A 24,012-nucleotide genomic window follows, 5' to 3' on the forward strand; every position below is an offset into this window, starting at 1 on the left:
TCCTACCAAGCTTCTTGGGAGTCCGGGTAAAGGTTCCCTTCACAGTTCGGCAATGAGAGTTATCTCCACCACAGACACCACATTTATCTTCAAGCTTATTGGAACCAATCTCCTTGTCACAACCCACTTTCTGCAGAAGGAAGAGCAAAAAGAGAGAGGGCTTTGTCACCGACTGGAGCTTTAATTATGGTGGAAAGCAATCTCCAAGTGAATGCCTAACACTGATCTATTTAATTTAAACACCGATTATTGGCAATTCTGCTGCTGGATAATGCTTTCCGCATGAACAATTCTTGCATTATACTCACTGTACTTCAAGACTAAAAAAGGATGGGACAGACAACAGAATAATGGACACAAGTCTTTTCACAGAAGAACGTCAGTCCAAGGAAAAAAAAAAAGCAAATGAAGCCACCAGTTTAAGAAAAGTGCAGTATTTCCATGGACTAGAGCTGTACCACAGCTTTAATTCATGTAAATTTCAAGCCAGTTATGAGGAATGCCACACTGCAGTATTTCATATTTCATTTGAAAATGGCTTCCAAGTCTCTCTCTGCACTATTTACCGAGTTCTTTTGATTGATTCATTAAGGAATACAGCACAGTTCAAACGCAGCGACGACCTTGGGAAACTGTCACTCACCACACATTCTCCACGAACACAAATGCTGTATGGATCTTTATAGGAACAGCGAGTCCCATCATGAGCCAGCTGCTTCATATAAGCAACATCTCCTGTTTCTTTGGACTGGCAGTACAGGTGACATCTCTTATTAGCTGTGCATCAAGGAAACACAAGTATAATTGCCTAAGTTAACAGCAAGCCAGATGAGCTTCAGAAAAATATCCCTCTAAAGGAGTCAAGAGAATATAACAGAAATATAAAGGGTCTTAAATAGACAGCTGTGAAATCAATGCCCTTCTTAAGAGGCTCCTAGGACTGAGTTCCCAACTATTCTGAAAGTAGCTTTCATGCCAACCCTATTGGGAACCAGGCTGAGTTGAGGAAATCACAGGGGGGCAGAATAAGTACAACTGGGGTTTCAAAACGAGTCTGTGAGAAGATCGTGCTAAAGCCACAGCAAGCGCTGAGAGGATCTGGCTTTCCTAGCCTGTCTGGAAAATGCCAGTCCAACACGTATTTCCCAGTCAGGGACTTAATCTAACTCCCTAGCCCTGAGTATAAAGGGTATCTCCGGAGACAGGAGCATACCTAACTCAGGACAAAATGCCGGCAACTCAAGGCCTCTGCAGCACCTTTCCGTAAGCTAAGAATCTGTCTTTGTACTTAAAGCTGTGCGTGTGCACTGGAAGTCACGAGATTATCATTCATAGTAAAGACGGACAGAATCAGGCTGAGACAGACGGATCTCTAAAAGAGTGGGAAAATACTTTCAGCGGCAATTACTACCAGCAGCTGTGATCAACACTTTGCACTCTTGCAGACAAACAGCTGTACGGGAGAGAGGGCAGGAAGAGGTCCTTCAGGACCTGAGAGGCAGCTTTGCACACGTGCCCAACAGCAGAGAGCCAGAGCAACAATGCAGTACGTTAAAAGCTGCGAGCACTCTGAGGAGGAGCTGAGAGCCGGAAGCATCTTGTTGGATCATGTTCTCACTAAGACTAGGGAGAAAGTTAAGCCAAGCCGGCTGGGCTGGGCTGGGCTGGGGAAACTGCAGCTCTCTCACAGGGCATCTCTCCTTGCTTTATGGTGCCATCCTTTTTCCTGCTCTTTAGTAGCCTCACCTACGCTTGCTGGCACACCGATCATTTCTGCCTTCTGCACGGCTGACAGAACAAGACACCACAACCTCTGGGATAGTCCAAGGTTAACCTGTCACAAAGGCAAATAAGTGAACTTACAGTCAGGGTGTTCATAGGGCAGCCAGTGGTGTTTGCTGTTCTGATACTCCAAGTGAGAATTGCGCTGCTGACACTGTTGCGCTCGGAAGTCCTCAAAGTGCTTTGGACACTCTTCTGTATTGCAAAGCTGAAACTCGAAGTTGACCCCAGCACAATCTTCACCTCCGTTAATTGGCCTAGGAGGAGAAAACATTTCCGATTCTCAAACCCTCTAGACATTCGGCCTGGGGATTTTTCTTCTGTCTTCAGGGAAACTGTAGCCTTAATTTTAAGGAACAAGTTTGCAAAAAAGGGAGGAGAACTCCCAGAAATGGAAACACAGCTGTTAATACTGCACAGGTAGGCATTTGCAATGTAAACTCGGTGCTTGCCCACACATCCCAAAGGCACCTGCTCAAATGCAGAAGCCATACGTGTGCGCATACATGCTGCCAAGAATGGATTTACAAGTGGCAACTCCCTAACAGTCTACCCTGCAGCTTGGAAAGCCTGCGCACTATGTTCCCTCCTTTCTTTTATAGGAGTTCAGTATGTCATGGGATGATTTTCCACAGGTTTTTCTCTCCAAACGCTTGCGTTCTCCACAAATGGTCCTGGCTTTCTGCAAAAAGCCTTACTGGAAGGGGCTTGAAGAGAATGGGTTTTTTAGCAGCATCCATCCCAGTGTGCAAATGTCAGTTAAACTCACACCCGTAAAGATCGCTAGCCAACTCCAACTGCCACTTAGCTAGGAGACCTACATTGGATTGTTGCACTGGCGTGTTCGGAAGCGAACTCCAGTTCCACAGGATCGTGAGCAGGAGCCAAATTTGGTCCAGGGTCCCCAGTTGCCATCCTGTTTCAGCTGGTTAGCGTTCTTCCACATGCAGTGGCCTTTATAGCACCACTGAGGGAAACCGGGCAAAGCAAACAGACAAGAACACAAACACAACCAAGCCAAACGTAGAATCACAAGAAAATGAAAAGCACACAGATGTCAACTCATGAGGCTAAGAAGGGACATCTCACAGAAGAGACTGGAGACAAATCGGAGCCCAGACTTTCCTGGGGCCGAAAGAGTCCAGGGTCTGTGCACTCGGGGCCCTGCAAGGAGCTCATCTCCCCGCTTGACTGCAGTCTGCTCCACGGGAAGCAGCACTGCTGGACCTGCGCCTGCATCCTTCCATAGGCAGATACCTGCAGCTCAGCATGTTCTGCCCTTCTTTCAACTCCTTCAAATAATTCTGTGTTTCACTGGAGTCTTAGTCTCCACCATCTTTTTAAAGGGATTTTCATGTTCTAAATATTGCAGCACAGGATGCAGGTCTTGCGGAGGCTTAGTGTTTTTTTTTTTTTCCTTTTTTTTGGTCATGCTGGCCAAACAGCATACTCATTCGAGTAGGTGGAACAGAGGGCTAGTCACTCTGCAGGGTGGTTTTGGCTGCTGGCTAGGGCATATTCAGATGGTATAAGTGGCTCTCCTGTATCTCCAAATACATGGAATTTGCTAAAACAAACATTGATTCGAGTATCATTTTGTAACTGAATAGGGATTAACAGCAGGACACCCACCAATGGGGATATTACAAAGGAAAAATAAAGAGCTGATCCCAAGCACCCAGAAACATTTAGCCACCGGACGTCTGGACCACAAGCAGTAAGAAGAGTTTTGGACTGAGTACTCCCACCCTACAGTAACAGCATCATCTGCTACAGTGGATTCCCAAGGACACTTTCCGAGCACTCGGCAGATGAGACAAGAATCCACAAAAGGTAACAAGAAGGCCACAGAAGAGGCTGAGGGAGGGCGACATCTAAACTGGGGTTTCAATGTGCTGAGCCGCCACCATTTACCTGGTACTACAGCAAACCTTGAACGCGTCACAGAACACTGCACTGGGAAAGCCCAGCTCCCCCTTTGCACCTCCTCTGGCTCCACCTAGGAGGTGCTGGGCAATTCCCTGATTTCCTCTGTGCCCCTCCACCTAACTGAAGTCGAGAAACCCTGCAACCGATTTTGTTAAAATAAAAACATACTGACAGCGCAATACTCACTTTTCCAGGGGCACACTCGGTCCCATCAAGTGGAGGCCCTTTCTTAGTCTTACAGAAATAGGGGTTATCTGGATGGCTACACCACAGCTGCTTGCATGGGTCAAAGGTGCGGAACTGAAAGGCAGGATAGTCATGAGATGAAACTCAGCATTAGGTTATCAATACTTTTCAGGTAAGGATTCAAACCACTCAGTGAATTAATCTCTCACACGGGGCTATCCCCTAAGTCAAGTATCTTCAGAAAGAAAAGGGCAATGCTCACTCCCTGCACCTCTTGGTCCTGGGCTGGTGAGAAGAGGAAAGCAGGAGACACCCCAGAAGGGGAGGAAAATAAGGTTTTCCCCTCTGCCTTGGGATCACAGGTTTGCTGCCACAAGTCTGTGTCGCGTGGGTCATGCTGCTGTCTACGTCACCTCTAAAATTGACCAAAATTACTAGCTTTCACCCACACATCTCTCTCTCCTCTCTACACGTCTATTTAAGCTACTCTACTAAGTGCTTGTCAACTCTGAGAAAACGCATATGAACACTGCAGCTATTAAACAAGGCCAAACACCAACTTGCTGAATGAACGCTTGTCTTTGGAACGACTGCCTTGGACATACCGCTGTGCACATTTTATAGCCGACACCAAAATCAAAGCGGCACTGCTCGTCCATGGAATAGTTGATGCCTGGCAGGTCAGGAAGCTTAGGCCAATCGTGTTCAAAAGGGTCGTCAAGAAGACAGTCATAAGAGCTGTGGAAAGACCGAGGGAAAAAAGCATGAGAAGACGCAGTAGCCGTGTTTTTGACCAGCAAGGTCAACGTACTTAGCCTCAGATGTCAACGCTGGCAATGCTTTTCTCCAACTCATTTTCTGTCTCCTTTATATACACTTCTTGCTCCCTCAAACACAGACAGTCCTTTCTGTAGGAACACTGCTTCGTGCAGCATGACTCGGCCTCGGCTGTGACTCAGCAAAACCCCCGCGTGTGCTGGGAGGCCACGGAGAGCCACCTCCAGCCCTTCTCGGCCCTCGAGATACATGTGGAATTTGCACTTTCCTTTCCTGTCACCAGAGGAAAAACACTCCCCAATTCTCACTGCCAAAGGGAAGCATCTCAGCGTGCTTCCAACCGGGGCACGGTTCCTAACGTAACACCTAACACAAAGCCCACTGTAGTCAATGGGAGCCTTTCCACAGACTTCTTTGGGCTTTGAACCACGACAGCGGTCTGAGAACAGGCCCTCTGACCTGACACCTACTGTATGCATACAGATGGGGCCCTGCCTATGCAAAGAGGCCGAATTAGCCTTGCTTTTCACTGGACTCCTGTTTAACTTGGAGCTCTTAAAGGACTGATACTGGCAGGCTGCTCTTTCTGCATGGGGATACATTTCACTGGAAGCTCTCAGGTTCTGGTAAGATTACTGTTCTGCACTTTATTTCTAGGAATGAGGTTTGTTCTCTAGGACATACAGGCTACGATGGGTCGATTCTTTAACTTTCTACTCAGCTTTGGCTGGCAAAAACAGCCATTTGCAATAGAGAAGGAAATCGGAGTAAGATCTAGGTGAACAGGTACGGACATGGAGGGAGGCCAGAGCCAGCAGGGTAGAGATCAGGCCCATGGCTCTCTGTGCTCTTGGTCTCGTCAGTTCAAATGCGCACACGCACATACACTCCACAACTTTTAACAGTTCCTCTTCTGAGGTTAGGGCTTCACCCCACCAGTTTCACAGCACAACTCCTACAGACATCAACAACCCTCCTCACAACTTTCAGAAACCTAGGGAAAACACTAGCTGCCTAAGACAGAGTCTGCTGGAGAGACTTCTGCTACCGTCCCCCAGAGAATGCAATGGGCTTTAAATAAAACCCCAAACGAAGAAGATTTAGCTTTTCTACTATACAGCTGAAGGGAAAAAAGTATGGCAGGAAAGGAGGTGATTAGAAAGCAGCGTGACTGCAGGAGGCCAGATAGGGACCGTCTTGCTGCTGCACTGAAGCACGGATAAGCCTCCTGGGATGCCTCTGAAGACTGAACCCCTGTTTGAAAGCAGAGAGCAGCCCACACCAGAGCATCCCCTTCCTGAAGATCTCTGAGGCCCCCGTACCGCTGTGTTTATAAAAAGACACACTTCCACAGACACAGGTCAGGTTTCTGACGTTTGTGTCTGCTCCTTCACGCTGGCATTGCCTCTCCTCTCCTCTTTGCTCTCTAACAGGGCAGCCCACTGGTCCCAGATCCCAGCCGAACAGCAAAGACTTCTGCTTCTTTTAGTAAAAAAAACTACTGCTGAGTGCTGACAGGTCCTTACTGTATGTATCTCTTGAGTTCTTGGCCGCTGCACCTGGACCAGTGGTAACGATGAAAGGCAGCCTGCACCAAGGGAGCCATAACACTCCCCATTGCTGTCTCATCGCCACATCTGTTCCCTTGCCCATCATGCTCCATTCCCAACCTGGAAAAAAAAAAAAAAAGCAGCATCAGAGCCAGGGCAATTTGGCCTCTTCAGCTGGTAAAAGAGCTGTGAAGAAAACAGGCTCTCAGCGACACGCCATCACTCAAAAGGAAGCTGTTTTCTCCGCTTCACAGATATCACCTGCATTTCAAAGAGGTATCTCCTTTGAGGCCAGAACACCAGGCACTCTCTGAACACTCTTTCATTTATACTTCATTTTATTTGTTCCTACCCGAAATGAGGTAACTAAATGATGATTTCTCCTCATGCTTTGGGATAACGGAAAAAAAACCCCACCTCTGTTCATCAGAGAGCGGTTTGTTCAGACACAGAACCGTTCACGTTTGTACACTCATTTCTCAAGAGCACCTATTTACTCGTAGAGCTCATGTGCTTAGCATGTTACACCTTGCAAGTGTGCACCTGGTACAGCTTAACATGCAAGTGACTCGGTAATCAAACTTGGCTAATCTTCTGTGCTACTTTGACACTGCTAGAGAACCCTACGGAGGTGTACAAACAAACAAGGAGCTGGCACTACTTAAAGGAAAAAAATCAGGTCAGTGCTCAATATTAATTCCCCCAGGCAGCTAACGGAGATCTTTGCTTAATCAGCTAGTCCCAACCTAATACTTTCTCATTCTCTTTAAGAAGTGCCAAATCTAATGCATTCTCACTTGCAATGAGAAGGGAAAAGCTGATGATGCTTGGCAAGCTACTGTCTCCGCTGAACGCAGTGAATTGAGACACCGCACCTGGGCCTGTCAGGTTTCTCCCTTAATGACTCCCTTCTCACCCTCACCAGACAACATGCCAATTCCCTCTTTCTTCCCCTTCCCTTCTTCCCGCTTACTTCTTCATTGCTTAAACCACTGATGCATTCCAAGGGGATGGACAAAGAAATAGGACAGCTGCAATATAGTTAATGGAAATTCAACTGGTTTATGCAAACAGGAGATGCAGCACCATATTGGGTGGCTAATCTCATTTTAAAAGTTAGACTTACACATGGCCAGTTTCATGAGCAACAACAAAGGCTGATGAAAACCCATCCTCATGGTTGAGTGTACAGCTTCGGACTGGATGACACATGCCAGTGACAGGAGCATACCCTGTTGAGAGAAATCGGGTCTGGTTTTTTCCCCAGATTAGTTTTAGATTTGTTTTAAACTAGACAGCCCAATAAGCTTTCCTACCTGAGAACAACTCGGGATTCTTTTGCCTTGATGGTCACTTTTCTCTGTCTCCTTACAATTACTGTCAAATAGATTAAATAGCTCTGACAAACTGGGCTGGATTCCCCAGACAGCTGTATTATTTCTGGCACTTCTAGCACTCACACTTTTATCACCAGAAATACACAAAGTGACATTTATGTTCAATTCAAAGGGAGAGCTAGAGTTTCCCCCCCCCCCCACCTTGTGTTCATATTAATACTTTCATATATATAGAGCCCGGTACATATTGCATGTCTTTTCCTCAGTAAAAGCTGAAATCTTTCTGAAGACAGCAAGGTCTGCCTTACATCTCCTCCTTACCAGTTTTGCTTCAGGCATGCCAGTCCAGACCTGAAGAAGGGCTCGGCTCTCTTACCTCAGTGGAAGGTGAAGGGAGGATGCAGGTGCTGAACATGAACATCTAAGACGTCTTCAGCTGGACAGCCAAAGCATGGGGCACTTCTCAAAAAACAATTTGGGGAACCAGAAAGGTGCTTCAACCAGTGTGGGTTCACCAGTATATAAGCACAAAAGCTTTCTTACTAAAGCCCATAGCTAACGGAAAGCAAGCCATGCTTACCAAGTCCTAAGCAAAGGTTTGTAAACTCTGGACATTACAGCCGCATGTACTACTGCCACCATGTTAAGTTATACATATCACACTGCTTGTCCAAGACTGAGTAATGGACAGGGCCGCCTTCTTCCCAGACAAGTTGCAGGACTGGAGTCAAAGGCATAGAGGACGGGCATAGCGCTAGAGGAGACCACAGGGGCTGGCAGAAGGAATCGAGCCGCAGACCCAGCCACAGCGCTGCAGCTGCACAGGTGACTGAAGCGGCAGGAGAAGCTCCTGGGTTTTATTACGAGGCTCTCTCTAAGGACTGACAGGGGCAACATTTAGAGAAGGAGCGGCACAGCTGGCATGTCTGGGGAAAATGAAGCACAGAAGACGGGATTTCTGAACGACTAATGTTAGATTTATTGCACTGGAGGCCAGTACATTGAGTATAGGACAGCTTTGCCTCAGAAATTACTCCATTTCCTCCTCCTTTTTTTCCACCTGGGAGTGGAAGCAAGAAGCACATAGAACTACAATGTCATATTTAAGAGGAATCCCCATGCTACCTCTTCAGCCTACCACTGACAACAGCCCAAGAGAGGAAGTGATTGTTGGGTCCGGGGAAATCATTACAGGAAGGACGTTCTGCAATGTAACTCCATGAGAAGCAAGGAAAGAAAAACCCACCAATATATTGCAACTCTGCGCAGTGCACTGAGAGTTCCTAGTGTTCCCCCCCACCATACGCACAAACACTTGGTCTCTGAAGAAAGTAAACTGCTATTTACTTAGACCTCTCAGGTCAAAAACTTTATTTGTTGCAGTCAGATTAAATGGCAAGGACATTCTTTGCTTTTTTTTTTTGGGGGGGGGGTGGTATATAAAATGAATGAAAGAAAGTAGTTTTTCTCCACAGCAGAGTAACAGCTACCTACTCAGGCTGCGATGACTGTCCACGTGCGTCTTTTCTAAAGCCAAGGCAGGAAACTGGGTGACTGAAAGTTATTATGAGCACACATGCTTTTCTGAACAGGAACAAGTTTCATCAGATCTTTAAAACTGAGCACTTCCTTAAGGATTTGCTGAACCATGGCCTGGATTCCTTATTGTCTCAGGATCATACAGCAATGCAGTTTTCACATTTTTCTCTTTTCTGTCAAGCACTAGCCAAAACACCCCAAGACCAGATACTTCTGCTACAGGTCAGCTGCATTACCTTGCATACCAGCAGGCCCAAAATCTTGCCTGGTTAAGAAGATGGCGTGATCGTGGTGCTCAGAGTGACTGGGATCCAACTTCTGCTGCTGATATGCCCAGCGGCAAACGTTCTCCAGGCTTCTTGAGGGATTCCCCCTTTCAATCAAGCTAATGGACTGAAAGAGCAACACATGAGACCCAGGAGCTCCTGAAGGTAAGGAAGTTAGACCAGTTTTGTTCTTGGAGCACCAGGCAGGTCCCCTTTTCTCTCCTCCCTGCTCCCCATCACTCCAAGTCATGCTGGCCCTCTTTCCTATGAGGCAAGGAAACGAGTACTGCTTGACGTGACCCAATCCGTAACAGGGAGCTGATATTCCCTCTTGGCCTAAGTGTCCTTGGTCCCCAGGTGTACCAGACCTGCCAGACCAGAGCGTTGGCACTTTATACCCGCTCTGGGGATACGTTAACAGTGTCCGTGCCCGTGTAAGAGCGCATCTGAGGGATTTTTTGGAAGATGTGATCATGAGCGTTCACGTCATCTATGGAAATAAACGCCCTTTCGTAGAAAGCCTGTAACGTGCAGCAGAAACGCACGACATGAGGTAAGGATTAAATAAGGACATTTCTATTTCCTTTGTTGGGACTTGTTTACATTCTTGACTGCTGGAAGACAATGTGACTCAGCTGAGATAAAGGAGAGTGTAGCACACATACAGCCTGGGTGGAGGAAGGGAATGATATAAACACACAGGACAACATCCCAGCTGGTGCAAAGCGCTGTAACTCCAGTACAGCTGTACTGATTAACACAGAGGAACCATGTGATCCTGTCAGACTTTTGCTACAGTGTGTGCCTCCGAGCTCAGTAGGTTCAAAGGAAAGCAACCAAACCGAATGACAACAGAAATATCAAATTGGTATTTTCCCTTGCCCAAATTTAATGTGAGAGTTAAACCGGAGCCATATGGTCTTTATCAAACCTTAAACAGCATTAGAGTTTCTCTCTCATGCTGAACAATTTGACAAGGGTTTATTTCCAAACTCTCTGAGCGCATCTGAGCAAGGAAATCAAGACAGCATTGTGAGTCCTATCTGGGGCAACGAGCGGAGGAGCGTGCTGTGACCCAGGAGAAGGATGGCATGCAACAATGAGAAAAGACGACAGCTACCCCAGCAGACGGCTTGGAGGCGCTGCACCAGCAAGTTGTGTTTGTCAACCAAGACCATCCTTTCTACTCAACCGATTTCATTTCCTGAGGACTCCCCACGGCAAGAATTCAGGCTGTCGGTCCGGGCAGGCTGAGCTCTGCTCCGAGGGCAGCTGCAGCGGGACGAGGTGCGCCCCACTGCCTCTCAGCCAGTCCCCCAAGAGCATCGGCAAGAGGAGGGCAGTGCTCATGACTGCTCTCTCTTGACATAAGAGCCCTCACAGGCACAGCCGCCCCTCCTCTCACAGCACCAGTCACTGCGACGTGCTGTTCAAATACGGAGACTTGGCAGCAAAATAAAAGGATATAGTGGAACGGGAGCTTTCCACTGGGCTAAATCCATCTGACAGGACAGAAAAATCAGGTTGCTGCAGTCTTTCAGCTCCTATCGGATGAATGAGCTGTGAAGTGCCTCGGCAGCCAGTCCTGCACCTCTGCCACAAAAGGCACGCTCATGGGCAGCCTCAGCAAAGAGGCCACAAGCACACTGACAACATGCCAAGCAGGGAAAGCAGCTCTCTGGAACTAGCCCTGCAGTAGACTCGTCTCCACAGCCATTCCTACGATTCGCCTGGAAAATAATTACGAAGACGACAAACAGGGAAACTGGTTCCGAGGCTTGCTTACCTTTGCATACCCTAACATGATCATTCGGACCAGCACGACATTTATGTGAACACCCAGGGATTCATCGTGGTAAATTTCATTCACCTAAGAAAGGAGATAGGGAAATAAAAGGGAAAATTAAAGAAAAAAAAAAATCAGCAATGATCCATAGGGAACTTCCAAGGACGGGCATATGTTATTTCGAGTGCCTGCACCACTACAGTTTTTTCAAAGGAGGATTCAAGTCTCAGGTTATTTCCGTGCAGTGAGAAATGTATACTGCACTTCCCATCATCAAATACCTCCTCACAGAAAACTTGCTGAAGCTCCTGTCAAGACCGCTCTTAACTTTAACGGCCTTTGGACCAGGACCCAGAGACAAGTTGTCTGGGAACAAAAAAAGACTTCAAGTTCAAACCCTGCAAATACTTATCTGAATGCTTAATTTCATTCACCTGATAAACACGATGAGGGAAAGGAGGCTATGCCTGGAAGCAAGATTACAGCAGTGTTCACGGAGGGATTTAAGAGCAGAGGGAGTTTGCAGGAACCATCACCACCCAGCCCACACGGCCACCTCTGCTATGCCATCTGGCCACTCAGACTGTGGGCGAGCTCCAGATCCTGTTCCTGTTTGCATCAGCAGCCATTTGTCTCACTTCAGTCAATTTAAACACGTGGGACGAGTGTTTTAGGGGGGAGGCAGCTAGCATGTTTTGGGTCATTTTGGAAAAGATTCTACTGCCAGTAGCGCTCACTCAAACAAATATGCCGTTCGCTTCAGCAGAGGTTTGTCTCTGGAAAATACTCGCGCGTTTGACTAAAAGCCATTTCTGCATTCAGAAGCTCTAGGTGGGAAAGCAGAATATTTAGACAACGACACGAACGATGAGGCTCCATTTCTGTACGCGTGTAGGCATGTGTTTAGCTTTAAAGAGCTGCAGAATACTCTCGACTCTCCATCAACCTTAAAATTAATGAGCCAAGTGTTTCCAAATCCCAGAAATGCCTTGGAAATTCTCCTCCGAAAGCTTTCAAGTCAACACCGTTGCCAAAGACATAAACTCCGTACTGTACCTCCCAGAGTAATGATATCTCCAAATAGACTTCATTTCTGTATGTCAGTGCATTCCATTTAAAAACTCACTACCTGCATCAAAGCGCATAACATTTACGAGATCTGGAAAGACTGACTATATTAAAAAGCAACTGCTAGCCTGAGAAAACACCCATCCCTAGGACAGCCTCAGGAGACCTCACAACTCTAGCCCTTAAGGGCTCCAGAAAACATCTAGGAAAGAGCAAGCTTCAAAGCCCGCACGCACCCCGCTTAACACCGTCCACGGCTTTGCCCCAAATTAGGTCAGCAGATGTCTCCAGTGAGAGCCGTACAAACCCACTTAAAGGCAAAATTCGGATTTAAGCGCTTCTCGTCTGGTTTCCAAAGGAAATAAAGATTAGATGATCACTCTCGGTGTTAGCTCCTAGGCCACACAAAATTCTGGCCCTCTTTGCCGCTTTCCAGCAAAACCTGCAAAGCAATAAAGACCTCCAAGAAATTACCTATCTACAAGTTGCGCAAAAGTAAGCAGCTCCTTGGAAATAGCAATCTTATTACTGCTCCCACGGAGGCAAAGACTGTGCCTCCTTTAACACTTACCTCAAGGTAAGTTACTCCTCCTCCTCCAAACAAAATAAATATCGTCGTATGGGTCACTGGTGCTAAATAAATGCCAGTGTTCAGAGGGAGGCTGGTAATATTTGGACAGGATTTAGAGGTCTTTTTTTTTTTAGTCAGGCTAAACAGAACTTCCCCTCTCCCCTGAGGGAAAAAGGTCATTTCCAGCTGCCCAGACTGTGGGACCTGGCACAATGATTTCAGTCCATGGTTTTTAAAAACGCAAGCCCTTTTAGGACTAACCGAGAACAGACCGTCAGCAGGCTAGTTCTACCAGGGATTAGCACATAACTCACTCTGCCCGCCTTGTGAAGCAATTATTCCAAAGGTCAATTAGTCATCGCTCACAGTCGCTCTCCAGTAACACAACAGCATTGCTCCTGCAAGAGGTGTGTCTCCAAAAAGCATTCATAATTTCCCTTACACCAAGGAACAACCAGCTTCCCAGGAGTGACTTGCATAGAGACAAAAAGGATCCTGGGATTACCTAAAGATTCAAGTCGTGCCTTTCTCCCCAATACCATAGCTCAACCCTACACTTTGTGGACTGCCCAGAGGGCTCCTCTATAGGATGCCCAGGAGGAGCAAGCTGGCATATGCTAGCGAGTGACCTAGACACAGGAACTTTTGGAAACCTGTAACCTCGCTGGAAGGCCACAGGGCAAGATAAGCACTGAAACCTGCCAGTGTAGATTGTAGCACTTTTATACTGCTGCAATTGCATCTGCGCTGGGGTTATGCTGGCCAAACAGATGACACTCCTACGATACCAGTAGAAGTACAAAATGCATATACAAATCACGCCCCAGTAAGCTCGATTTGTCTGATTTGAACTTGACTAACAGATCACAGATGGTCAACTGGCCATACAGCCTCTGTTACAGTATTTGAAAGGAAAAAGCGGTTAAGATTGAACTCAACAGCAACGGACAGAAGAAAGACGTAAGTCAGCGTTCTCACGGGGACAGCAGTGACACCTGGGAGACTCCACAGACAAAGCGGGAAAGTATCTGTTTCCTGAATGGACACATAAATATTCAAACAGACAAAATAAACGTACAGCCGGCAACGAACCCGAAGGCTGCAGTGGGGAGCACGGAGAAAGGGAGACAGCTGCTAACCAAGGGACTTCAGTGTTCACGTGGAGACTCCCCCATGTTTACACAGCATGAATGTCACGGGTAAACCCATATTCGCACACTGACGTACTCTTAAAACAGCAGCTAGGGAATCAAAGGCACCCTCCAGCCAGACCCTGCTCCCTTCAGGAATGGGGCTGGATTCTCACCTGTCAAAGAAATTGCTGCTTCCTGTCCCCACAGGCAAGTATGCAGCCCCAAATCAGGCTGGAGAGCTCCACGCAGCACTTCTGGCAGTATGACCTCTCGGTAGCTGCTGGCCTGTCCAATTTGGGACAGGCAGCAAGCTGCAGGTGCAAGGCCGGTTTTGGGCCACCAGCGGCAGGTGCCGTGCAATCCCCTTGCAGGGCTGCCCCCCAGCACCTGCCAACCCTACTCCCATGGGGAGGTGCCCAGGCAGAGGCTGCCGGCAAATCTGCCCAGTCATCTGCAGCCCTGACAAAGGCCGAGGTCCCAAACAACAGGCTGGCTGAACTGCTCGCTCAGCAAAGCCTCAGCCAGCATCACTGTCTCCCCATGACGAGCTCCCAGGCCTGCCGGCGCCATCTGAGAACAGTGCTGCCTTGATTACCAGCTCTTAATTCCCTTTTCTTGGACTCTTAAGACATCTTTGGTCACTTGTCTAAAGTATGGACATATTTCCACTGAGCCCTTGGGTTCTGGGGCACCACCGAGTCTCAGTCGTTTTCTGTTTGTGCCTTGATAAAACTGCATCCATTTCCTGGACACTCTTAGTCTCTGACGCCTTTGCACAGAAGTGCAGTTTATTCATTAGTAGGCCGCAGGGAAGGAGAGTTGAGCAATTAAGGATTTCATGATTAATGCCATCAGCTGCCATACTGCTCACCTCACTGGAAAGGAAATAGCTTTGAAAAATAACCCTCTCCTGACCATCCCCAGGGTATGAATCCCTAGACTTTATGGCAAGGAGCAAATTCAGCTCTTTTGGGGACGCTGCCACACGCCAGTAGTCTTGGCCACAGGCTGAGGGCCAAGTCGATCGGAAGTGACATAAACTCAACGATAGGTGGGAGAAGTGAGCGTGTGATGAGCGGATCCTACAGGAACAGCTGCCAGCAAGGAGTCCTGGCAAACAACAAGGTAAGGGTGGGACTAGAGGATCTCCAGAGGTCCCTTCCAACCCCAACCGGTCTGTGAGTCTGCACGTCATAAGCCCGATGAAGTCAAACAGTAACGTTTGGGGTTGGGAGACTGGGAGAAGTGGGGCTCAGAAGGAGCAACGGCTGCCTTAGCCCCTTCGGTCCTGTGACGGGGGTGGGGGGCCTGGAGCTGGTCCCTCCTCGAAGCCATGCGATTCAGCTCCACAGCGTAACCCACCTGCTGGATGACAGTCAAGAGCGATGACTCTCACACTCCTAAGGAAAAGTCACTGCCTACAGAGCAGGCTGTCTGCCTGGAAACGCCATCCCCCAGCGCTCTCTCGGCTGCGGAAACGCGAGCACTCAAAGCAGAGCTCTCCTTCGGAAACGTGCCGCTCAAGCACACCCCTCTCCCACAGAAAGCCACCCTGGGAGATGACAGTTCAGAGGTTTCCAGCCAGGGAACACAAGCAGCCTTGTCTTTGAAGTCAGCACTACCCCAAGCCCAGTCAGGTCAGCAGCGAGACTCCCGCTGCCTGATGTGAGATTCTCCCGGGGGTCGAGGCTCTGTAAACACTCGCACGCGTTTAGCTCTGCAGCACTGACCAGCCTTCCAGAAAGCCGCTGCGCGCAAGAAAAGCAACTGGCGGGAACAGAGCCGAACCTGGGCTTTTCTGGCACCCTTAGGGCCATTTTTATTGAAGAATTGCTAAAAGCTCTCTGCTCACCGATGTCTCTCTTCTATCCCTGCACTTACTTTGCATTTTCTCTTTTACCTGGGTGGTGTTTACAACTCCTTGGAACAGCGTGAAACATTACATTGTTAAAATCTTGACAGCAAGGACTAGATTGCTACAAAATACCATTCCACTAAAAAAGGCAACAACCGTCGCTGCTGCTGACCTGCAGCTTCTCAGCCAAGAGGGTTGCTTTAGCTGGCCCAGGCTCTGTATTGACATAGAGTCCCGGTAGATGGAGCCATTGACATTTCAGAAAACATGAAACTCTGACGGTGTTTGGGAGGGGGAAATCAGCTCAGCTGCTTGCAAAGTTAAATGCTGGTTTTTAAAAACTGAAAAGCAAATGTTCTGAAATCGTATTTAACCGAGATTTATTACAGAGAGGAAAAACAAGAGAATAGATTATTTTCTTGAGATCGTCTCCTACCGACAGTGCACTGCTTTGATTTCTTGGTAGACGCAAAGAAACAGCATAAAGACCCTTCTTACAATCCCGTGTGTTTAGCAAGTCCTCCAAAAGAGTGGCTGGCCAACAACGGGAATTAAGGCACAGAGGAGATGGCAACTTCTGAAAAGGAAACTGAGTGACTGCCTATTGCAAGAATCCTCCTCTCGTAACAGAACCAGAAGACAAATTTCTTTTCTCAAAAATCACACTGGTGTCGATGCTTCACGAGGCAGGCGATAAAAAAAAAAAAAAAAACCACACCCTGTAAGTACTGTACTAAGGATATTTGGTTACTCCCAGGAAGAGTAACTTTTCATCTCAGACTATCTGGGTTCAAATGTTAACTTGCTTCCACGTTGGCCAAAGCTGTATTAACTCCTACTTCACATTATGCAGTAACACAAATTCCCTGTGCAGTTTAGCATAACTGTAAGTAGCTGCTCAGGGAAAATCTGGGACTAGCATTTCGGAAATGCTCTTAGCAAGAACAGCCCAGCACAGCTGCGTGGAAAATGTCGCAGATGACCTGTCTACCTTAGGCATGCCGTCCTCGGACGCCAGCACGAGCTCCCACTTCTCTATGGAAGCGCACAGGAAAGAACAAGTGCTGATCTGACTTTTCTCCTCTCTCTGAGGAGGTCACAATCAGGTAAGCAAGTGACAGGTTAGAGATGAGAAAACGTCAAAGGATAATCGATTAACGCGGGCAGGCCCTGCTATACGCTTCTAGACAGAGGAAGAATGAACGAAAAAGCCACTTAAATACAGAGTTGTCCTGTCTCTGCTGTGCAAACGATAGGCGCCACACAGGCAAGCGTGGGACTCAGGATGGTGCAGCCTGTAGAAGAGGGGTTTGCTCTGGGGGGCTCCCCAAGAGTTTAGGAACCCCGGGTGCACCACGGCCAGAGCCACCACACTGCGGGGTTGCCGTAGCCTCATGAGTGCAGAGCACGAGTGCAGAGCAAACCTAGTCAGCAAAGGAGAAGTGACACCGCAGACTCACACTGTAAGCATCTAGATACCTTGGAATTGCGTACTGATAGCTGCTGACTGTGCGTACTGATAGCTGCTGAATGTGCGCACTGATAGCTGTTAAACGTGCAACTGTTAAACATGCACACTGATAGCTGCTGAATGTACTGATAAGCATTCTGTTGACCATCCGGTTGGCATCCATACTGTTATCACCTAAGACCATCTGTTCCATTGTCCAGCTATGGTCTGGCACTGATTAATGAACTAAGCCCGGGAAGGATAAAAGGAAGTAAACCACATACCTCTGTGTGGACTCGGACTCACCGTCAGCTGGCCTGCGGACCCGACAACCCACCCATCAGCGGGGACGCCCCTGATGCCAACTGCCAGAGAGAACCTGAATCCTCTTGGCACAACTCAAGCGTGGTGAGAACAATCCAGGGAAAACTATACCAGAGGGGTGGCCCATGAGGACAAGGAAAGGGCGAGAGCGGTCACTATACCGTGCATCCGAGAGCAGTCATTGTACTGTGCTTCCGTGGCTTAACCATAGAGCTCTGATATGTGTGGGTTTTGGATTCCTTACTACGCTTCTTAGCTTTGTTATACTTGTAGATTGTCTGCTGTTGATGGTTTAAGTGTTGTCCAGTGTCCGTCGTATGTGTAGAACCGCTTAGATCTAATAAATTCTGACATCTGACAAAGAATGATCTCTCGAGTTCAGTGCAACTAATCCCAGAATACGAAAGAGTCCCGACGCCCCTCTAGTGGCGCGTCACAGCAAACATTAAGTAAGATCAAGCAACAGGCAGATGAAGAACTCCGGGTCAGGTGGGTGCACGGAGACCTGTGGGAGGACTGGCTGCTGTCTGTTCCTGCTGAAGTCAGTCATAAAACTCTCACCAACACTCAGCACTCCTGATATTAACCACCTTGGAACAATATGTGCACTGGAATTAAAATTAAATGTGGACTTCTTTCCTGTGCTCAATTAACACCGCTAATGGACAACAATCTAAAAGGGATATTTAGAAAAAAAGTGGTATCCCACAAAGCTGTAACTCTGAGTGGACAGCGATCACTAAAAGAGGAATCCTGTCCAAAGCAACCTGCAATTCAAGGATGAATAATGCACAGAAGTTCTACCCTACTAGATAATTCTGGTTTATGCTCAAGCAAAAAAAAAAAAAAAAAAAAAAAAAGATATAAAACCCGACAAGTCCAAACCTGCTTAGAATCCCTCACTATAACTTGGTGCCCTGGCCCTGTGTGCATATCTTTCTGATCTCAATTACTTTAATCCAGGGAAATTTAAGTCTTAGGTAACCACCCAAGGCACTAACAAAATAACGCCTAAGACAGCAGACCTTTAATTTCAGATCCAGCCAAACAGTACTGAAAATCTCAAGCTGTTTTAAGTGGTTGCTTAAGAAACTGTATTTGCCACCTCCTGCTGAAAGCGATCATTAGGAACATTTCACTAGTCTGTCTTTTAGTAGTTACAAAACAAACTCCCTCTGAAGTCTATGCCATGTCTTTAAAATCCCTCTCTCTTTCTTACAGGTTTCTCTTGCACGAGCTGGAAGGAGAGGAAAGCGGCGTTACTACAGACAACAGAACACACAAGAAGAGCGAGTTGTGAAGTCCTTTAGAGCCCTGTCCATAGGGATCCTGCCTCCCTTTCCGTCTCCCACTCCTCTGCCAGTTTTAACCCTACCTTCTTATCTGCTGTGCTGCCACAGGCTCTCCCCAGGGTGCCCCCCACTGGGGATTAGGAGCGGTGCTTGCGCTACGGCACGGTTCAGGAGATGAAGGCTACTACTTCTCGCATGCTCCTGGTAAAGGTGAGAGGAGGAAAAGGTCCGTTCTTTCACCTGAAGGTCCCACCCAGAGTGATCCCCGAGTGAGCAGAAACAACTCCAGGGGAAGGACAGTCCCTCCAAGGGGGATTTAGCATCAGCCCTCCAGGAAAGCAGCTGTAAGTGACTTCTGCAGGTCAGGCTGCAAAATAATGGCAAAGCTTGGCCTAAAAGCTAGGGACCACACCACACTGCACTGCTCCGGAGTGTTGCTTTCCTCCCTTGAGGGCTTCTGACTTCCAGCCCTGTCCCTTAATATCTCTTTTACCGGCATCTCTGATTCTGGAGCGTTCAGAGTCCGTTTCCGAAGCCCAGAGTACATGTTAACTGTCTGGAAACATCTCCAGCATGTCTTCAGCTGAAACTGAACCTCCAGGCCTCGGGCCCTCTCGCTGATGAACCCCAGCACTGCAGCTCCCAACCACATCTCTGGACCAGGCAACGCTTGGTTCTCAGCGAGCCAGCTCTGGCCCTGAAAGCGGTAGAGCTGGGTCAGCATGGCACTGGGCCCAGGAGAACCAGTCTGGCCGCGGGGTGAGAGGAACATGATTATACTGCTTTTTGCACTTGAGCAAAACAGCGCTGCCTGTGCTTTGTGTACATACTGGCTCATGTGGAGTTAATCTGGAACTATCCTGCACGTACTGCGTTACGTGTGACAAAACTGTCCTTAACTTCCCTGCCTGAGAAGGCAAACTAGTCTCAGCAAGTTACCATCAGGCTTGCACAAATCCCCACGCATGCTAGCAGCATCACATATTGTCTCTTGCGGCTTGAGCTCCCACTTTCAGGAAGAGTAAAAGATACAAGTCTAGATGCAAAGTTCAGTTCTTCCTGGATCTGCTGCCAACTCCCCAGCTCTCCCACTTTCCTCAGCTTGGGCAAGGAGAACAGAAATAAGACCCCCCCACGGCCGTACTGAACGCTCCTGACAACTCTGCCAGGCCAGTTCCTCAGCAATTTTCACTTACAGAAGCAGCATCTTGCTATCGACTGCTCCTAACTGAGAGCAGACAAAGCTAGCGTTGCATTAAGGAACATTCACAGCTTCTTTTTGAGGCAAGCCCCGACCAAGAGACAAAAGACAAGGACACCACCCAGGACAATACTCTGCTGCCTCCAGAGAACAACGCTGACTAGTGCTGCTTGCTAGATACCACTGTTCTGTTTGTAACACGCAGCTAACTTAACAAAGAGGACTGGATAAAAGCGTGGAAGCCAAGAGCCTGCCAGGTTACTCACTATCACGTGTAACAACTGCCAAACTCAAGGGAGAACATCTGCCATCCTCCAGCTAGCTTGACAGTTTTCTTGGTTTGGGGTTTGAGGTTTTGCGGGAAGGGGAGGGTTGTTTTCATCTTTACCATGCAGAATGCAGGAAAAATGAGACTCTCTTGTTTTTAATCAAATCCGTTCCACCCAAAAGCATCCACAGACGATCAACAGCCCCAGTCCTGCCCTCTTTAGCTTTGTTGTGTGATCTAGTTAACTGCATTTTATGAAGGAAGGAGAAGACAACACAGCACATGACTCGTTAGAAGGACCCTTCATGGATGCTCATGTCCTCCAGCGCTGGGTAAAAAAATCTTTGCCTACGAATACAGTCTCACAGAATTCAGCAGGCTTGACTGGAAGGAGAGCGTATCTGCAAGAACATAGCTGTGAGCGTAAGTAAGGGTGAGGAGAACTATTTTGTGCAACTCAATGAGGCATATAACGGGGCGCGTTTTCACTGAGGCTCAGAGATGAGAAATTTTGGAATTACCCTAGAACGCGTCCTAGAAGACTACTGTGAAAAAGATCAGCTCAAGGAACGTCTTGCAAAGAACAGCAGACCAAATTATCATCTAATTCTCCAATTTCTATCAAGCACGGGTCTCCTAGATACTCTGGGAAGAGCTTGGAAAAGCCTTCCACATTTCGTAACGAGCAGAGCAGCACTACAGAAGACACTCACTATGTTCATGAGGGTGAGGAGGTAGTTTTGCACATGTTCTTTGCCGTGGAATCGGACGACAGAGTCATCCACACCTAGCAGCACCTCAATGTTGTAGTCGTCGTCTCCTGCGTGCCTGCGCCGCCTCAGGGTTTCGTTCAGTTGCTGCTCTACGCTGCTGTACAGGGAACTCAGGTCCTCGAGGCCCCCAAGAAGAGACTCTGCAAAGAAAGAGTAAGACATAAACACGCATTCCAACTCTGCTTCAGAAACATCCACCCACACAACATCCTCACCTATATAACCACCACTTCCTTGGAGAAAATAAATCAGGAACAGGGAGAAAAGAGATTATTCCAGGGGCCGAAGGGTGGAGGAATCACCAGGCACCCAATGAAAAAACGCATTAACTACATAGTTCTGTAATACATCACATAGTTCTTACTTCCAGCACAAAAAGTCTCTCACAAAAACTCTACACTGTAGTAGTGTACAGGAAGGAGAACTTAAACATTTAAATTCCAAAACAAATAGTTAAATTCCAAATATTTAAATTCCTGACCCGGAATTTCCCCCTCCTTTGCAACGTTAGGCATGTCACAGACTGCCATGGACGTGGGATGCCTCAGCATTCACTGGTGATGCTGTGCTAAGCTACCTTGTGGCTTTGCCACTCCAAAATAACGCCATCACCTCAAATTCAGGCGGAAAAGTTAACACATCGCTGAGTTGCATGTATCTCCCTCATACCCAAGCAGTGGAGCAGCTCTGAATACAGTAAAGGAACAGGTGGGGAGAAGCAAGAATTTCTTCAACTTACTGTTCTCTGAATTCTTTGTTTAAAAAAAATAGGTGTCTGAATAGCCTATGCTGTGAATATCACAGAAAATTACAAGGGTCCTTCTAATGAGATGGGTTAATGGGCAGACTTCAGGTGAACCATTCTGAATTGGCTTTTAAGGCCATGTGTTTAATAGCCTATGTCGGAAACAACCAAAAAGCTGTATCACTGCCTTGGGACAGGAAAGCAAAACATCACCATGGATTTCTGACAGGAAAAAAAGTCACAGCTCTAGATCACTTATTGCTTCTTCCAAAACCAAGGCCAGCACATCCACATGCTCTAAACAGCACTAGACAGGCCTGTCTGAAACACCTTACAGCACACACCATGAGCTAAGACACTGCAGGCCTCACTAGGAATCGGACTGTTCTTGAGTCCAGCTCTGTCATGCAGCCAGGGAGCACCTCCATTCCCCCTACTCTTCCATCCATGAAAAAAATAGGATGATCGAACCCTTAAATACTCAAGGAGCTTCCTGCTCTGTGAACCCAGGGAAAGCAACCGGCAAAGAGCACGGTCCTGCCTTCCGCCAGCGTTGGCTTCTATCAGCAACGGGGGCATCTCCCCCTAAAACAGCACAGCTTTCCACCCTTCTTCTCTGCTCTGGAGTTGGGAGGGAAATTGCATTTCCCTCCTTGCTGAAAGCCAAGCTTACAAGTTTATGAACTGGCCCTTCACGTGTTTTCAGGCAAGACTCCCAATCACCTGGACAGAAGTTTTGCTTGGGGAAGGACAGCAGGACAAGGGCCAGGGTTGCAAAACATGCTGGACAACCATGCTGTAACGGAGCAGATTCAACTACTGGCTCAATTAGCTGGGAAGTCTCTCCCTGCTTGGTACCTCAGCGTTCAGCAACACATAAATAACTCTCCCCAGACCCCACATCCAACGGCAAGGTTTTCCCCAGTTGTTTGCAGAACCTTAGCCATTGCTGTGGTGGAGAGACCAGGCCTGCAAACAGCTTTACAAGTCAACCGCAAGTCCTCTCACACTCAAGAAGGTGAACCCTGCGACAGCACACAAGCAGGAAATATATTAATCAAGCTCTAGCTCTAAACATTGCTACAGCTGGCAAAGCTGCCGAGTGCAGGGTCCAACGGGAACATACCAGTAACGCGGTCATATCTCTACACCTGCTGCGTGGATGGAGCAGCTTGAAAGCACTTCAGAAAGGACCAACTATCTGCTCTTCTGCTCCGTGCAGCACCTTTGGTTTGGCTGTCACTTCCCTTCTTAAAGAGGTGGCTTTGCGGTTCAAAGGAAGAGGAGAACCCCTTTTTTGCCTGTCGGTGAGCAAGCAGTGGGAGGCAGAAAGGATTTCTCCTCCCCCCGCCCCCGCCTGTAATACAGAGCCTCTTTCTGCACAGAGGCCGCAGTGACTATGCCAGTATTTTCCATTTGAGCACCCCCAGAATTGTTTCAAGTATACAGTCCCAACAAAGCAAGAAAAAAAACATCCTCAGGCTTGGTAGTGACCGTTTCTGGACAAAACCTGGACAAGATTTAGAACACATGCACACACCCCTGGAAACGCTTTCCAGTGGAGCCTCCCACCCCCTGCAATGCAACTTGCCTATTTCTTTCTGCAGGAACCCCAAATCCCCCCCTAACTGGGCTCACTGGTAAAAAGCAACCGCTTCACTCACCCCAGTGTGCAGCATGTTCCAGGAAATGCATCAGGATCTTACAGGCTGTTAAGTAGCACCCCGTCCTGTTACTACTCCCTACAGAGTTTCTCCAGTGCTGACTGGTTTGTTCCCTGTTTGTCCCCTGGTCCTGGCTCAACAGGACAGGCACCATTTAAGTACACGGCTCCTTAACAGTTGAGAAACATGAGCATGGGGAAACAACTGCTGACTCTAAGGCTGATTTGGGCTGCTTATTAGCCAGTTATTACTTAGCCAGCCTCATTCTCTGCAGTGTCTTTCCCCACACCTGCTCCGGGAAGCAAAGCCATGCATTCCTCTCCCTAAATGCACTCCCTGTAAGCTGGTATGCCCTCTCCAAAAAAGCCAGGGTAATAGGAGCGGTCCATCTATTTTGTTTGGTTGTTTGCTTTCCATAAGCCAGCACTTGAGTGACTAAATCTAACCATCAGAGAGAAACCCAGGATACGCATACTAAGGATAACTCTGCTTACAAACGCTGCAATCTACATCCAT

General features: G+C 47.8%; 1 protein-coding gene across 3 annotated transcripts in view; it reads right to left on the reverse strand.

Annotated features, from left to right (window-relative positions):
* ADAMTS3 (ADAM metallopeptidase with thrombospondin type 1 motif 3) overlaps positions 1–24,012 on the reverse strand; it is a 140,588-nt gene that overhangs the window by 17,394 nt on the left and 99,182 nt on the right. For all 3 annotated transcript variants that reach the window (XM_009683831.2, XM_068941297.1, XM_009683832.2), the window contains 11 exons: positions 21,028–21,227; positions 11,153–11,236; positions 9,337–9,493; positions 7,351–7,456; positions 6,201–6,344; positions 4,503–4,635; positions 3,898–4,011; positions 2,604–2,749; positions 1,864–2,039; positions 644–777; positions 7–130 (listed from right to left, as the gene is read on the reverse strand). In XM_009683831.2, the coding sequence (XP_009682126.2) occupies positions 7–130; positions 644–777; positions 1,864–2,039; positions 2,604–2,749; positions 3,898–4,011; positions 4,503–4,635; positions 6,201–6,344; positions 7,351–7,456; positions 9,337–9,493; positions 11,153–11,236; positions 21,028–21,227 (1,518 nt within the window). The remainder of the gene's footprint in view (positions 1–6; positions 131–643; positions 778–1,863; positions 2,040–2,603; positions 2,750–3,897; positions 4,012–4,502; positions 4,636–6,200; positions 6,345–7,350; positions 7,457–9,336; positions 9,494–11,152; positions 11,237–21,027; positions 21,228–24,012) is intronic.

This window comes from Struthio camelus, chromosome 4 (genome assembly GCF_040807025.1).
Source record: "Struthio camelus isolate bStrCam1 chromosome 4, bStrCam1.hap1, whole genome shotgun sequence".
In the NCBI taxonomy this organism is placed as follows: domain Eukaryota; kingdom Metazoa; phylum Chordata; class Aves; order Struthioniformes; family Struthionidae; genus Struthio; species Struthio camelus.